The following is a 16,726-nucleotide window of genomic DNA, read 5'->3' as shown; positions in this document are numbered from 1 at the left end:
TTCACCACCACGATGACTCGGGTTACTGTGCCCTTCACGAGGCCTGTTTCAGTGGCTGGCTGAATATTGCACGGCTTCTCCTCAAGAACGGGGCTCATGTGAACTGCAGTGCGCAGGGTGGAATTGGACCAATCCACGACGCAGTATTGAATGATAACTTAGGCATGGTCCGCCTCTTACTATCCCATGGTGCCAACCCAATGTCCCCATGCTCAGGGAAGACCATTTTTCAGATGACCCGCAGCAAATCTATGGAGACCTTCCTTGCTCAGTATTTAACTGACTTGTATGGTTAAGTGCTGATGAGCCTGAATTGTACTGGGATTTCTACAGCAGCTGTGTGCGACCCAACATATGAATCTCGATTTGATGTCCTGGAAAATCCCCCTGGTCCAGATGGAGTTGATAGCACTTACAACTGAACTGCAGACTTCGTGGGGCTCCTTGCTTCACTGCACAACAGCTGTTTAATGCTTTAATTATTAATGTGTTTTAATGTTGTTTTTTTTTAAATAGTAAAGTTTGTTCTCTACAAAGTTACTTGAAATGCAATTGTTTCTGTGAAGACAAGACACTACCATACATGAGAATATATTTCCTTTAGATAAGAAATATGCATTCCAGTTGGATGGATTTTTCTTTCCAGTCAGTTTTTACAAAATTGTTATATGTTTCTTTAAACGCACACAGGCTCCAGTGTAAGTTTGTTACCACTTGGAATTATTTTCTTTTCTTATAGAACACATCCACACATGGACTTCATTTCATACAAAGCACAGATTACACAGAACACACTTCCATACTTTTTGTAAGTGATGCAAACAAACTCACATGGTTTCTTTGGGAGATAGGATTTGGTAAGGCACTTGGTAATATTATGATAACTTTTCTCAATAAAATAAAATACTTTCACAAAAAAAGATGCTTGGATTAGATGATATCAGTTATCTTTTCCTACCTTAGTAATTCTTTCATTAGTAAGGATTATATGATCAGCAGGAAGCAATCGGAGAAACCTTTCAAATGTATTAGACGATGCCTATAGAAAATGTGAAGGAGAGGCTCCTTGGACAAGATTAGGATAAAAAATAACCAAAGATGAACATCAAGGACTCTGGGATAAGCGAAGAGGAAAAAAATCCAAGAAGTGGCAAAGCTGCAGAGCTGTGACAGGACATGCACTGAGATCACAGGTCTGCACTCACATTGCGTGGCCCAGTGGAATAGATCAGTCATGTCTAGGTAGGCATAAAAAACTGTCATCTTTGCATAGAGAAGGTAAGAGAGAACCCATTAAAATGATCCCAGCTCAGCTCTACTGTATTCTAAAGACACTCTGAACTGGCATGCTGTGCCTCTTCCAGTCCTCCTTGCTTATTCTGCCAAACTGCTCTGGAAGGATTGTAAAAGCAGACAGAGTACACAAGTACATAGCTGCTACAGGTGATTCTATAATGCTAGAGATTATTTTCTTTATAGCCTCACGCTGAATCCTTTTGAGAGGCAGCCTGCTATACTTCCAATCTGACATTAGACATTCAATCTGACAATGCAGACATTCAATGGCACATTTGATTGCATCCCTCCATTTCACAATCACATGTGATTGCCACTAATCTGCTTGAATTTAGGGCCATCAGTCTGGGGAGCAAAATAACCCCTCACAGTAAGTTGACCCCTGACTTGGGAGGCTAGAGCAGTGAAAGGCTTCAAGTACAGTCACCATAACTATGCAAACACCTGTTTGGCAAGAGGTTTCTCCTGTGTGTTGCTGCAGGTGTAAAGATTTTATTACTCATGATCACACCTGCTCATGCATGTGTGCCAGAAATCCGAAACCCTTAGATGGAGGAAGGAAAACAAGAGGTTATGGGGTAGACTCGACTTTCAGAGAGAACAATGTAAATCCAAAGTCATTTCAATAAGCTCACCTAAATCATTTTAAACTATAACTGCTACAAATGAGTGCTGAATTTGGCTAAATACAACAGAGTGCTTTTCAAAAACTCACAAAATACTCACAGAAAGCTGTATGTTAAATATTGAATACATGAGTCAAATACAAGCAGGCCTGTACACAAGGGACACAAGGAATTGTGTACATGCCCTAACACACACAGGACAGGAACTGGATTTAGTTTAGGCTTCCACACCCAGGCCATAAGTGTTGTCAGGCTTATCCCCATCAGCTTTGAAGGAGACGCAAAAAATCCAAAGAAAATCCAGGTGGTCTTTCACACACACGTGTATGTAAAATGTCACAACTCATCCCCACAGATTTAGCTAAGCTCAAAGACCAGCAGCTTTTTCTCACTTTCTTTATGCACTCGTCTCTCTCCACCAAGAAAATTCTGGCAGTCCTACAAAGCACTTCTTAGTTTCTGATAAAACCATTAATATTCTAAGGTAGCAGCACACTGGGATAAAACTGAAAATAATTACTACATATCAAATGGAATGCTTCTATGTGTATTAATTAATTTGTTTAAATTAATATCACTTTACGTCGCTTGAACGATATACGGACACTATTAGTAGAGTAGCTAAGCTCTATGTCATCCAAAACAGGAGCTCCAGAAGCAAAGCTGTTGAGAAGAAAATTAGGAACAGCTCATAATACAACTCATCTCCAAGGAGGGCCAAATGTCAAAGCAAACTGCAGAGCCAACAGTCATTCCAGATCATCTGCAAAACATGCTGGAAATATTTCTTCACTCTATAAGACAATGTACTTACGTTGGCTCTTCTGAGACTGCTCTGGTCTCCTCCATTTCATGTGCCTGTTTAAACCATGGGGATTTTGCTTCCACAGGACTTTTTTCTAGTAGAGAAAAAATAAACAACACTAGGGAATTCCTCCAAAAAGTGAGATGATAAGTAGATGTTAGCATTATATACCTTAGCACTTCATACTGTACACTGCCTATCTACTTATTCAATTTCTAGAATAAAGATATTGTGGATAATAAAACATCATTTATTAGGATATTTCCATCCTGACACCACTTTTTACTGAGAGGTTACCAGTAATCTGATTTTAATTTCTATGTAGCCTTCGATTTCTTCTCTACATCTTTCTCGAGCATGGGCATTTTCTATTAGATTGTAGCTTATCTGTGTGATGTATTATCACCATAATGTAAGTTTATAGCTGAACCAATCAGAAAGTTTACAAGCCTGAGTAAAGCAAAAATATGTTGTTCTCCACATGGACTGCCCTTTTTAAAAGATTTCCATTAGATAAATTATTTTTGCTAATCAAATTAGCTAGCTTTACCAAATACAGAATTCAATATAATAATTAGAAAAAAAAAAAAAAACAAAAAACAAAAAACAATAAATTCTAGCTTTTTTTTTTTTTTTAATCTGTCTACGTATCCTATACTTCTGTGATGTTTTGTCTTGCGGCAACATTAGAGACTTGAGGACCACCTCCAAACTAAAATCCCAGAAAGCTCTTTAATTTTCAGTGCTGGTTTCCACCGCATGGTTTAACCCTGAATTCTTCATGCTTGAAGAATAGCCTAGAGCCTGACAACATCCCAAAGAGAAACATTAAGCTGTCTGCAGATAATTTGCACTCTTTCTGAGCAAATCTTTACAGTGAGTGTCTGAAACATAGTCTTAAAGCTGAAATAAAAGTCAAAAAGAACAAAAGTAGCATCAACCAAAATTTTCTGGGAACAGAGAGACAGAAATGAGTAAAGGACAAAATATATTACTTCCTCCCAATTTTCCCATCTTTGTTTTTCCTTTCACCTTCTCATCTACTTTTCTACATCACATCAACTCTTTCAGAGGATATTTGTCAATTCACATAATTGTGACAAACATAGTAAATATACAAAAAATGTTTATAACTTAATGAACTGAAAAGGTCCACGTAGAAGACTGATAATTTTAATGAGATGCAAAAGAACAACATCCCAGCTGATACATGCAAGCATCATTCCCATTTCAAGTGTTACTGAACAACTCCCTTACCATCTTGAACTCATTAACTCTGGTTTTCCCAATCTGACCAAGTTGTACAGGTACAGTTAGCATGATCACTTTATGACTGCCTGGCCACATTATCAGCAAATATCAGCAGGACACTTCTAGCACCAATAATTAAAATATCTGTTCCTGCCAAGACTAAAATAAGTCCCAGTAAATTCCAACTTCTGGCATTTCTTAGAGGTTACTAGGGGCTTTTAATTCTCTTAACAAAAATGTAAAACAATAACAGGCTCAGATGAAGTTCCATTTACCTCTTGGCTTGTAACACGGTATTGGCACGATGCACTCTTCTTTTATGTGTAGTTTAAGTTGTGGATTACAGCCACCAACATGCTGCCCACGGTGGTCAATGCACAGCACTACACGGTAACGTAAACCTCGGCCACATGTCACTGTGCACTGCAGGAGATAAAGCAACCATCTCACTCTCTCTTTTATTTTATTTATAAATACTGATAAAAAGGAAGTTTGAAATACTGATTATACGTTTACTTAAGTCTTTCCAGAATTAATCAGATATCAGAGATGTGACGATGACCTTGCATTTCTGGGTGAATAAAGAGATGCTTGAAGAAATGATAATTTTTGGAAAGAAAGTGGCTTATTGGGGTTCTCTAAAGCTTATCTGATTGGCAACCATCTAAAGCAGAGGGGTTTGTGTACTGAGAATATGCTCTCTCAGAGTGGTCATTTCCAGTTTAAGCTGGGTCAGACGTGCTGTGAGAATTGTTTCTTGACTACAAGTCAGTGATGTCATCTGGATGAACTAAGTAATTACAGAAGTGTTGAGCTATCTGACTATCAGATAACTACAGCCAAGATGAGTTGGCTCTATGTTCTTGTTACTATAATGAAAGGTAGAGAATGCTGGAAAATCACCCTTGCAGACACATCAGCCACTAGACAGCCATGCCTTTAGTTATTATGTGGAGTGAAAGATTACATTTATCAAGAACTGAGAAACAAACAACCCGATTGCAAAGGAGTCTGACCTCTTACTCTAATTTCTCCTCTTTGTAAAGCAGGAATTAAAGAAGCATAAATAATTCAATATGTATTTTTATCTACACAGACACATTCACTTTTTTTTTTATTATTATCAGGCCAGTTAATTAGAACAAACTTATCCCATGAAACGTCATGAATTTTGCCTGCATTTTTTTCCTGTAGTATGTACTCATACAGAATAACACAAGATTAGATGCTTTTTCTTTCTTTTTTTTTTTTTAAGAAAAGGATAATAGTCCAAAACACTTTCAACTTACCTGAGACCATTCCATTGCCACCCACTTAGGACAATCAAACAGATTGCAGGTTTGAATGACTTTGGGTTTAGGGGCATACATGCATTTCCATTCTTCCACTTGCAGAATCTCTCCATGTATGGTCTCCTCTACACACACAAAACTTCTCCTCTGAATGCCACCTCCACAGGAAACTGAACATGCAGTCCAAGGGTTATGTTCCCACCTGGAAAAAAGATGAGTAAAGAAAAAACAAGGCTATTTTTTATTCTACTAACCTCTATTAAAAGTGCAAAAAACTGAATCTAACCTCAGTGTAATTAAATTACATTATTTTTTATTTCTTAATTTTTACCACACATTTAATATAAATACATTGAATCACAGAGTTGTATTGCATTATTCCAGGCTTGAATAGTTTTCATTCTTTCATCTGTGTCACCTAAATACAATATTTTTTGCGGTTTATTTTTCTTACATTTGTCAGAGAACATGAAGCATATGTACTTGAGATTACATGAAGTACAAATACAGAACAGACTATGGTGACTGAGGATGTTGTTACCCACAGCTGCTCACTACTGCCCACACTGGTGCAGACTACTCCTAAAAATTTGATCTTGAAAGCGTTTTGTGGGGAACTCCAATACTTGTTTTGGGAAAACTCAGCTATTTCAGCACAAAATGTCTTCATCCTTAAGGACCCTGAACAAGTTACGTTGTGACAGATACCATTTGGCTGGTTACTACTGCAGTTCTGCAAGAGTTTTCCCATCTACGTTTAAAATGCCATTGAATGAGTTTGCATTCAGTCTTTTCAACTTGCTTCAAGCAAAAGGCAGCTATTTAACCATTTCACTTCACAGCCACTCCAGGTAACCTTCCTGATTTCTTCTGAAGCAGGGAGATACAGAGATCAAGGAAAACTCACAAAGCCCTGCAAACTAGCAGAACTATGGTTTAGTAGCTTCCAGCAGAGGGATGACATACAAACTGGTGGGAAAGAATGTCTTTAAAGTGAAAATTTACCCATGGTCTTAGACCTAACTACAGTTAGATGGAAACCACTGTACCATTTGAAGTGAGAATTGCATGGAGGTGTTTAGGTTACAAGCTTTGTTTCATTTATTTTTCAGTCTTATCATAAATGTATATTTAAGCAATTATTTTGCAACCAAAACAAATCTTAGTGCCCCATTCTTGCCATGTTTACAGATTACAAGCCCTTCTCATAGCATTTATCTATAGCATACACTCAGCCCTATGTATTTTTCTCACTCTCTGCCTCTTGCCTTCCTCCCACCACCCACTCAAACTAAAGCCGAACTCTGGAAAATGGTTGAGTTTGGGACCAAATCTTATAGTTCATCAGTATCTTGCTAAAAAATTATTCATCTGACTACTGCAGGGGTTCACAGAGGGTTATGTATAAAAAGCACATCCATTATGAATAATGGACACAGTAACTACGATACCCCACCAAAATCAGTTAATCAGGAGTAACACAGCCATCAAAGAGGAAGTCATAGTCTTGGAGCAGATGGAACAAAGTACTATAATCCTAGTTAAATTTAAATAATCATTACACATTTTCTGTGATACAACAGGTAAATCAAGGATACTTTCTGTTTTAAGCATTCCTATGAAAACATTAATCATGTCTAAGGTCAACAGAAGAATGAGCATAAAACAGAGAGCAAGCTACATAACATTAACCAGACTATACGCTCAAAAGCATTCAGAATAAGGCTGTATGCATAGATATCATTTTAAAATATATTTTTATATAAATATATAAAATATATTTATATATATATATAGTAAAATACACTTTTCTTTAAATGAATGTCCAGTGTTAAATCACTTTCTTAAAAAAAAAAAAAAAAGGAAAAGGAAAAGACAGGGAAAAAAAAAAAAGGGGTAAAAGAAAAAGCCAGGAACTAAAGAGCAATTAACTGTTCGATGAATTAGCAGCTCATGGATTTATATATATAAGGCTCTCTGTGCTATGTGTAATACTAGCCTCATAAGTGTTTATAGCATAAAGTTTTATAGTTGTTTTTCTTTATCTCATCAGTTTCAAACACACTCCAGATCCCATACTCCCAAAAGCATTTTCAAGATGGAGTGAGGTCCATGGCTACTGGGGAAAAGGGGGTCTAGGACAGGCAGTCAAGGAGATACTTTCCAGAACCCACAGCTGTCAAGGGATTCTCAACAGTCCAACAAGTCTGAAATAAATGGAGGCATTCCAAAAGCTTTAAAAGAAAATTTTCATCCTGGGAAATTTTTCTATTTATTTCAAAAGAATTCTCCATCTGTAAAAATATTTCAGTGGGGCATTTACAACTCTAGCCACAGGAGAACTCTTTCAAGATCTTGTGGTGTGCACCATGACTTTCCCACAACTTCCCTGTGTGAATGGGCAAGTAGTGGTAAATGCCACAGGACTGCAGATGGCCCTCGAGTTATGTAGGAGGTGTGATGTACGATTGCTGGTCGAGGTGAGGTAGTCTGTACAGCTTTACTCCAGCATACCTACAACACTTGTTTTCTGCCTGCTTTGCAAAAACAATTTTGGGTTAGTGTGTGAACAGGTAAGAAAAAAGAAAGCAGAAAGAATAGACAGGAAAAGCCTTGTAGAACTGACACAAGGCAATTGCTTTACAGGCAACAACACAGAGAAGGAACACCTCGCTACATTGAAGCAAGACTTACATCCACATTGGACCAGATCCACCTCATTGATGCAAGTATTTCAGAAATTTCAGTAAGAAGTGGTGCCTTTAAACCTCTGATATGTTTACTCATGTGCCTTCCCAGTGGAAGGAACACAGTGAATTAGTTTGTCCAATTTCTTCTCTTTCCATCCTGATGGCATCAACTCTGAGCCCAGCTTGGCCATCCGCTTCCATCTTACAGTTCTTACTCCTGAGCATTGCACAGAAACACCATGACATCTTGTGATGGTACACACAGAGGTGTTGAAATGAGGTGGGTCTTTGTAGTTCTCGATATTTTAAATAAGAGAATCTGCCCACAGCTTTATCACAGACATAATCCATCTCACCAGAGTGTCATGCAAATATGCTGAGCACAGTACAGCACAGAAAGGGGATTAAATTTCTCTTCCAGCTTGTCTCCAGCTGAGTGGTTCAGAAGATGAAATACTCATGAAAATAAATTGTGCTGACTTTCAGAGGAGATCTGAACAAAAAGGAACTGACAGAAGAATTGGCAGAAGAAATGGAAGGAGATAGAGACGGAACAATTACAGAACTTCACAGGATAAAGATGTAAATGAAAAGATCCCAACCAGCGTATGAAAGCCAGAATACATCACAGGAGAGCTGATCCACAGCAAGCGTAAATTGTTAAGGAAATAAACTTTGCCCATTTATACCAGCTGTAATCAGTAGCTCCACTGAGCCATGCAAATCTATGATTTCATTCTTATTACTTCACATCTTTAGTCATTTAGAAAAATATACATTATTCATTTTGCTGTATTCTAAAGCAGTGCTTCAGTTAGGATAAATACACATCTAAGTCTACTGACTATAATTCTTTACATTAACAGTAAGACTGGCTCAATGCTTTTTAGTACAAACGTCTTTATAAAACATTTAAACATTTCAGAGAAGCCTTACAATTCTATGATTGATGGGAGATGAAAAAAGAAAAAAGAAAAAAAAAACAAACAAATAAAAGGCATTTATCTGTGCTCTTGTCCTAATTTTAGTCAGTAGACACTTAGACAACAGAGTATCTTTAAATTGTCATGTCAACCTTGATGTCATTAAATAGAGTGTAAGTTTAAATAGTAAATAAGGTCTTTCAAGTGAAGGGGAACCGAAGAGTCCTGTAATACAGGAAGACCAGTTGTATTTGCAGTTATATTCACCGCATTCATCTCCAGACTAAAAATCTTTCAATAAAAGAATCCATACGCAAATTTTAAATGAGATGCCCTTCTTGGCAGTACAGCAAGAGAAGGATTAGGGGAACAACTCTTTGCTGAAGTCTTTCAAGTTGATATTTTCAAGAAGAGCATATTAACCTCTTACTGCTAAGTTAATTACCCAAAGTGCAAGATTCAAAATCAAAATACAGGATTTTGTTATGAACTTGCTACTTACAGCAAAAAGCATCATAAAACAGCATTCAATGATCTAAGTACTCAAACAGTGAACTTACAGTCAAAATTGGGATAACACTGAAACATACGCCATTCTGATTGTACGTACCGAGGAAGCGGCTGGAAGTGATCATATGGCATGATTTCTTTAAATCCATCACTGTCAACAAAATAAATATTGCAGCATTATTTCTTATATCTTTCTTATCCAAGGCTCAACACCAACTACATACATACTTACACACAATCATGCTTCAACTAATTAATTCCCAGTGTGAAACGAGGGAATCTTACATTCACAGCATGTTATTTACCTCTGTAGCCAACAGTGACTCATACAATCTTAAATTTTCTGGAGGGAGAGAGAGATCTATTCGCCATACAGTTTCTCCACTTAATACCACAAAAAAAAAAACAACAAACCAAACCAAACAACAACAACAACAACAAAAAACAAACGAAAGAAGGAATGCTTCAGCAGAGAACTGTGCTACTTTACTAACAAGAAATACATACTTATATCTGTAATGAAGACCTCTGAGGAACATGTGTGGCAGTGAAATAAATGCAGCTCAGGATTAATTCTAGATAGGTCTGAATGGTGCTTAGGATCCTTCTACAGCAGTTTGCTTGAATTGCCAGCATAAAGCCTTACTTCCAATACTAAGAAATATGGCATTCTATCTAGTAGTAGTCCTCTTTTTCTGTCTGTATACAATAAATTTGAAAGGAAAAAGAATTACACCCTTTCTCTCTCTTATTTTCCCAATCCAACTTTGCAATATTTGGCACCTGTTGCCATTAAGCTTTACTGAAGTCTTACCACTCCATAGAGTGATCAGCTATCCAGGAAAAAGTCTTGAAATCCTGCACATCTATAACTGTTAGAGGTCACTATCAATGATTATGTTCAGCAGGAATGAAAGGAAATGGACAGTTTAGCTATAGGAAATGAAATCCATTGAGTGTGTTTCCTTTTCTTCTTCCATATAACTCTAGTTCGTCCAGCTGGCATATTACTATGAGGTTCTGGGACTTGATACTGAGATGTTATTTTAAGATTCTTTTAGCACAGCCAGGAAACCTCATCAGACAATCCAAAAGTTAGTTTGAAATACTGTAGTGCAATTCAATACAATTTATGTATACCGCAGCCTTTATAATTTGGCAATAACATCCCGCTCTATTTGTACCACGATTAATAATTTTTTTCTGTTTTTAATGTAAAAGTAATACTAATAACAACAACAAAAAAGTACACACACACGCACACACACACACAAGAACGAAGCCCCAAACTTCAATTATTGTCAACGCTGCAGTACAAAAAAAGAATGAGACTTTTTGGTAGATAAATGAATAAACCAAGATAAACTACATGCAAAACTTGACTAAGAATTAAAGCCACTGCTGTTTGTAATGAGAAATTCCGAATGGCAGGATTGATAAAATCCAAAAACTGGTATACAATTTTTTCTCATAAAACATCATAAAAACCTCACACCGGTGCCATAACACTTAGTAAAATAAAGATAGAATTAGCCTTTGAAGAAGGGGCTAACAGAAACTTGTAATATTGGTATAATGCAAAATCACATAATGCACAGCACTTAAGAAATACTACAAACCCCTTGACAATGGTGCCTGATGCCAGCCTTCAATGCATGCAGTAATCAACCAAGACTTAAAGATTAAAAGAACCCAAATTAATTAAATATGATGACTTGTTCCTTATTAAATGACAACAGCACGTACTTTTTTATTTCTCATACATACCTAGAAGGACAGGGATCCATGTTGCATTCTTTTAGCTTGGGCTTTGGTTTCTTATTTTCTGGGTGGTAATGACAATAATGATCAGGAACAACCCGCTTCAGACGAATATCCACACATTCAGCAGAATTAAGCTGATAACCTAATGCAGAAGCAAATTTAAATTCTAATAACGGAGATAAATTAAAGCAGATTTTTCTTTCTCCCTTTACCACTCTCCCTTCCAAATCCCTCCAAACAGTGTGGTTCCATAGAGTTAATTTCCAGTATTATTTTTCCTTGGTTTGCTTTTAAAAAAGGAAACACTGCACAGGAGCATACAGGGCTAGATTTTCATCAAAGGTAATTCAGTGCAACAGTAATGTTAACTTATCCTAATTCTACATGAGACTCTTACACATTACTCTAATAATACTCTAAGGATACAAGTAAAAGCATACATAAATGTGTCACATGTGACATAATGGAACAGCTCACCTGTCACAAGCCCACCCTACAAAGTCACATGGTTCTATTACACATTCCATGATTTATAACAGCCCTCCCCCAAGGAAGAGGTAAAGTGTATGTTAGTGAGAGCTTTATTACATGGTCATGCATGTTGGAAAAAAAAAAAAAAAGAAAGAAAGAAAGAAAAAAAAAAACAACCTTAAAACAGAAAGCCAGAGGAATTGAAGATGAGGTCCAAAAACTATGCTAAGTTAAACTGAAGAAAACCAAGAAATAGTTTCAAGAACATTCCTAGTTGAAGAGCCAACAAAAGAAAACTTGAAGTAACTGCTTGGTGAAAAAAAAAAAAAAAATTATGTGGAAAGACTGGTTAACAGAAGGGATCTGAGTTTTATAAACCATTGGGTTTCTTTTTTGGCTAAGAAAAAAAGGCTCATTCAGAGAAACTGACTTGGACTTAATGTGAGGAGAGGAGGAGGATGTTCTGGTATGTGCAAAGAAAAAAAGTTTGAAACCACAAGAATGAAAATCCAAATGGAGTCAATAAACTAACAGCTCAAGAGCCAGTGTCTACTGAAACTGCTAGAGGATCATATATCAGTGGCTTCATTTCTGTGTCTCTTGGCTGATTCAAAGTGTCATCGTGCATGAGGGTGATAACCATAAAGAAGAACTAAGCAGTTCCAGTGCTCAAAGCATGTTCCTGTTCTCATAAGCACTGAAAGGACCCAGAAGATATGCCACTTGCAAACAAAAAAGATGAAATTTTTAACTGTTTTTGTTCATTCAATCTTGCCTGTGCTTTCTGATATGTCCCTGCAACACTCCCTCTCCCCACGCATGAAGATTACAGAATTAAACATATTTTAATTCAAGTGAGGAATGGTGGCATGCTGATTCCAGATAACAGGTTTAAGTCAGGCAGCTGCAATACAACTCCCCTGCATGCCCCATAATATGCCATCCCTAAGACTCCTAGTTCTGTGGGTAAGTATTAGCTCAGTTTTGTGCTTCTTCACTCACTAGCATCTCCTCTCTCAGGACTGCTATCAACAGTGTCAATCTCTGTTGAAAAGATACCAGATTCAGATTATGGATATGCAGCTACAAAGCCAGGTACTGAAAATACTGTCTAATTTCAAAGAGAGAACAGGATGGAGCTGCGTCAGGGGAGGGGTGGGTCGGCCTGAGGATCAGGTCCCCTGGCTGTGGCACCACGCTGCTGGAGGTCAGGAAGCATTTGGACAATGCTCTAAGTCACCCTGGTGTCCAACCTTTAGGCTTTCCTGGGCTGCACTGAGAAAAGCAGGATTGTTTTGGCCAGGCCAGGCTGCACAGAGGAGCTGCTGCCATGATGGCGTGGGGCAGAGGGCAGGGATTATCACCAACTGCCCTAGTCAGCGTGCAGCCTGCAGGGCCGCGGGTGTCTATGGCATAGGGTTTGAGTTTTGAGTAGCTCTCTGTGAAGCCAGGTGCCAGGACTCTGCAGTCCTCATGAGTCCTTTCCAACTCAGGATAGTCTATGATTCTATGCTCAGAGAACAGCTACTGCTGCTAACAATTCACAAAACCAGGTATCTTAAAAGTTGCAGAAGTTTCCTGTGGGGCTGCATATCATCCTCTAAGCATGGTACAAGTATCAAAATGGATGGTCTGGCAAAAGCTCCCCAAAGTCTCTGCTTTAAACATCCTTAACACTTCTAACTCGTGTCCCAAGTAACTATTTAAACTATATCTGTACAGGGTAAGGAAATCACAAAATAACTATACCAGTATCGCTGCAGAATCTCCTAGTTTGTTTTTCAGGTGATCTGGGTAATGTTGGCTCAAGGGAAATAACTGTCTATGATGTCAAAAATTCCTCCCCTGACAAGGCAATGCACTCTGAAGAACGAGATTTGACAAATAGTGGGCTTGCTTGGCTGAGCAGTAGTCGAGCTGCACTTCATCCATTGTATAAATAGCAGTAATTAAAATAGGAGTAGAAACTACATGCAGTATCTTATCTTCTAACTATTATCAAGACCACATTTCCAGAGCCACGGGTGTTGATAGTAATTGTTTTTTAAATTCTGTTTATTCTGCTTTCTGCATGGTTAGTTTCTAAATAAAGTGTTCTACTACTGCCCCTCATGTCCACCACTGTGGTCAGAAATACCTCCTTCTCTAAATCCTTTGATTATTTTTTCATTGTATTTCTTTGTTTACTTTCCTAAAATATCATTTAGGAACTGTTATTTTCCACTCTAAATGTCATATCTTTATATCTGAAGATTCGACAGTCAATCCAATTATGAGAACATGACTTCCATTAATACAAGATAAAAAGTTATATTAACTGAGGAAAAAAACAACTTCCTTTCTACTCTGTCATCAATGTTTTTGAAGAACCACCACCAAAGTGCAAAGAAACACAAACATTTAATCAAGAAACATGTAGATGAAGGCTGTAAATCAGCAACTTTCAATCTTCACTAGTAAACACACCTTAAAAATTGCCATTACTTACCTCCTCCACATGTCACTGTACAGGGGAAGAACTCTGTTTGTCTCCATTGATGACTGATAGGTTGATAGAAAAAGAATTGAACCACACTGTCTTTCGATCCGGAGTACCTGGTCTAGAGAAAGTTCCATTAAAATGCATGTGTATAATGTACTCAATTGTTTATGACATTTCAAAATAGAATTCATAGGTAGAAACAGTGCAGACAGTATTATGACAACAGGCATAAAACTTCAAGAAAATCCAATAAATCTAAATTTCCAGCAGTCAAGTATTTGTACGTCAGTTTGTTTATCAAATTATTTAAGGTAATAATATTATTATTTGATTATCAATACTTTATTGACAAAGTTCCCAGTTGTATTCTTTTCTTTTACCTTATCTCCAAAACATTAAGTATTCTGGAGAGGGAGAACTAGAACTGACCTATGCATAGTGGTTCATGTTTTGGCAGGTCTAACTGCACATGTGATATTGGAGATGCAAAACAATAAACATTACTGAAAGTCTGTTTCTACAACAAGAAAAATAAAGCCAAGTGAGGTGATAGTAATCAAACACCTTCCATTTCCCATGGAAAACTGTATGACTATCTTCCTTTGGCAGTTAAATATTGGTAAGTTTCTACACAGTTATAAGTGCACATACATGATACAATACATTGACATTTGGTCTCTGTATAACAGAAACTGAAAGGATTAGAAATAGTCAGTAGCTGGACTATCAGTTGTCTAAGAGTCATTTTAGGGTGCTACAGGAAGCAACGTTCAGATTCAGCAGGTGGCAGTCTTCAACTGGATTAACATCAGTACAGTGTACAGCAATATTTCAGTAATATTTAAAACAAAAGTCCAGGACATTTTTATCATTAAATATCCTGTCGTGCTTTCTACTACAGCAATTGCATTGACCTCATAACATTTTAACTTGTCAGGATGTGATTAGTATAAATTAACTCTGGGTTTTAATTAAAATTCCTTATTTACTATCTAAAAGATTTGTTGTATTGCTACAACCCAATTGACAGCTCCTTACTCTGCTGCATATACTTGCAATATCTTTGTAGACTTGTACACACACACATCCCACCTTGATAATGAAATCTGCACCAAGAGGTCCTTGGATCTTTATGATTTCCCTGTCTGTAGTCTTCTGAAATTCAACAGTTGTATTTTCTATGACAAATGTTCCAGGTTCATCAAAACTGTGTTCTCCCTTGTCTCCTTGTAGTGTCTTTGACTCTATAACTAGGGAAGAAATACACAATTTGTAAATTTAGACAGGCTATTTTTTCCTTTCAGGGAAGTCAGAAAGTAACATTTGCAACTCTACATTGCAAGCATTAGCAGAATATGTGCATTAAGGAATATACCAAATAACTGTGAGAATATTAGCCACTTCAGATTATAGGTTGATGCATAATTCCATGACATGTCAGTTCAGGATCACACTATTTTTCCATATCAAAAGCTCATTGGAGATATTTTTTCCTAGAAAAGCACTCTATACAGCTATAAACCAATACATTCAGCAGGACAAGTTGAAACTCACAAAATTAATAGAATCAATACATTTCAAAAACAAATTTATATTTGAAACAACTAGAGCCCAGTTTCAGTAATCAGTGTCCAGAGAAGTCTGAATGGCATCAAGCTCACCACTCACCTCAAAAGCTGTATAACTCTACCCACTGCAGAGCTCATTCACTTAATTCCAAATATTTCCCATATTAGCAAAAAGCAAGGCCAGGAGGTCGTAGCTGCAGTGCTGCCTGAGAGATGTCCCTTTCTCAAAACAGGTGGTGATGAAAACCCTTTTTGTGCTGTACTGCATTCCTTGGAAACAGATTAAACTAACAGACCACAGCTTCCAGAAGACAGACGCTTCGTTTTAGGACTGAGTCATTTCCAGCAAACTGACTGAACTATAGGCAGACAAAGCTAAAAGAAGATATACTTAAGGAAATTAGAATTTCTGGGATCTGCATAATACAGTGGATGTGCACAGCAAGTCACTTGAAATACACTGGTTGGGTTACAGTCTATCAGGGTAGTTTATGAGAAAGGCATGGACGGCATATTACTGTCAGTATGAAAACTGCTTTTAAAACTAATTTTCATTGAAACTGCTGCATTAGTAATTTCTGATCATTTGAATTTATGGATACAAAGGCTGTTCTCTTTATAGCTCATCTGACATGTGGGTCAGGGAGCAGCACAGCCACTCTGCTGATACCCTGCTGTGTTTTAGCCAGGCGAGGTGAATGTCAGTGTGAGAATCTTACTTAAAGACTCCACCTTCATCAGAGCTACTAACCATAGCTCAGCTTTATGTCCTCTGCATCGATGAATTTTCCAGTTAGCCACTTAATTCTTTACTTTCCATATGTTACACAAACAAGAGCTGACTATACTAGTATAAGCCTGTCATGGATGAAGCTGTATCGGAACCGAGTAATTTTGAACCAATAAATAATGTCCAGACAAGACAAACAAAAGCAGAAATATTACTCTGAAGCATCTTTATAATTTTTTCAAATGTTGTAAGCTTATACTGTATAAACTGTGTGAACACGGTTACAATGACCCAATGCTGTTTACATTATGTAATGCG

The 16,726-nt window shown here is 37.3% G+C and overlaps 1 protein-coding gene across 15 annotated transcripts in view; it reads right to left on the bottom strand.

Moving 5' to 3' along the window:
* The window catches only part of ADAMTSL3 (ADAMTS like 3), a 190,414-nt gene that overhangs the window by 44,446 nt on the left and 129,242 nt on the right, over nucleotides 1-16,726 (bottom strand). For all 15 annotated transcript variants that reach the window (XR_014885806.1, XM_085233767.1, XM_019619471.3 and 12 more), the window contains 7 exons: nucleotides 15,203-15,360; nucleotides 14,117-14,228; nucleotides 11,161-11,299; nucleotides 9,494-9,544; nucleotides 5,268-5,472; nucleotides 4,254-4,401; nucleotides 2,737-2,821 (listed from right to left, as the gene is read on the bottom strand). Coding sequence is in view for 14 of the 15 variants with exons in the window: in XM_085233767.1 (XP_085089893.1) it covers nucleotides 2,737-2,821; nucleotides 4,254-4,401; nucleotides 5,268-5,472; nucleotides 9,494-9,544; nucleotides 11,161-11,299; nucleotides 14,117-14,228; nucleotides 15,203-15,360 (898 nt within the window). In the remaining variant the exon portion in view is untranslated. The remainder of the gene's footprint in view (nucleotides 1-2,736; nucleotides 2,822-4,253; nucleotides 4,402-5,267; nucleotides 5,473-9,493; nucleotides 9,545-11,160; nucleotides 11,300-14,116; nucleotides 14,229-15,202; nucleotides 15,361-16,726) is intronic.

The sequence above is a fragment of the Meleagris gallopavo genome, chromosome 12, assembly GCF_905368555.1.
Source record: "Meleagris gallopavo chromosome 12, MGAL_WU_HG_1.1, whole genome shotgun sequence".
Taxonomy (NCBI): domain Eukaryota; kingdom Metazoa; phylum Chordata; class Aves; order Galliformes; family Phasianidae; genus Meleagris; species Meleagris gallopavo.
Note: the sequence above shows the minus strand (reverse complement) of the source record. Positions and strands in the feature narration are given on the sequence as shown.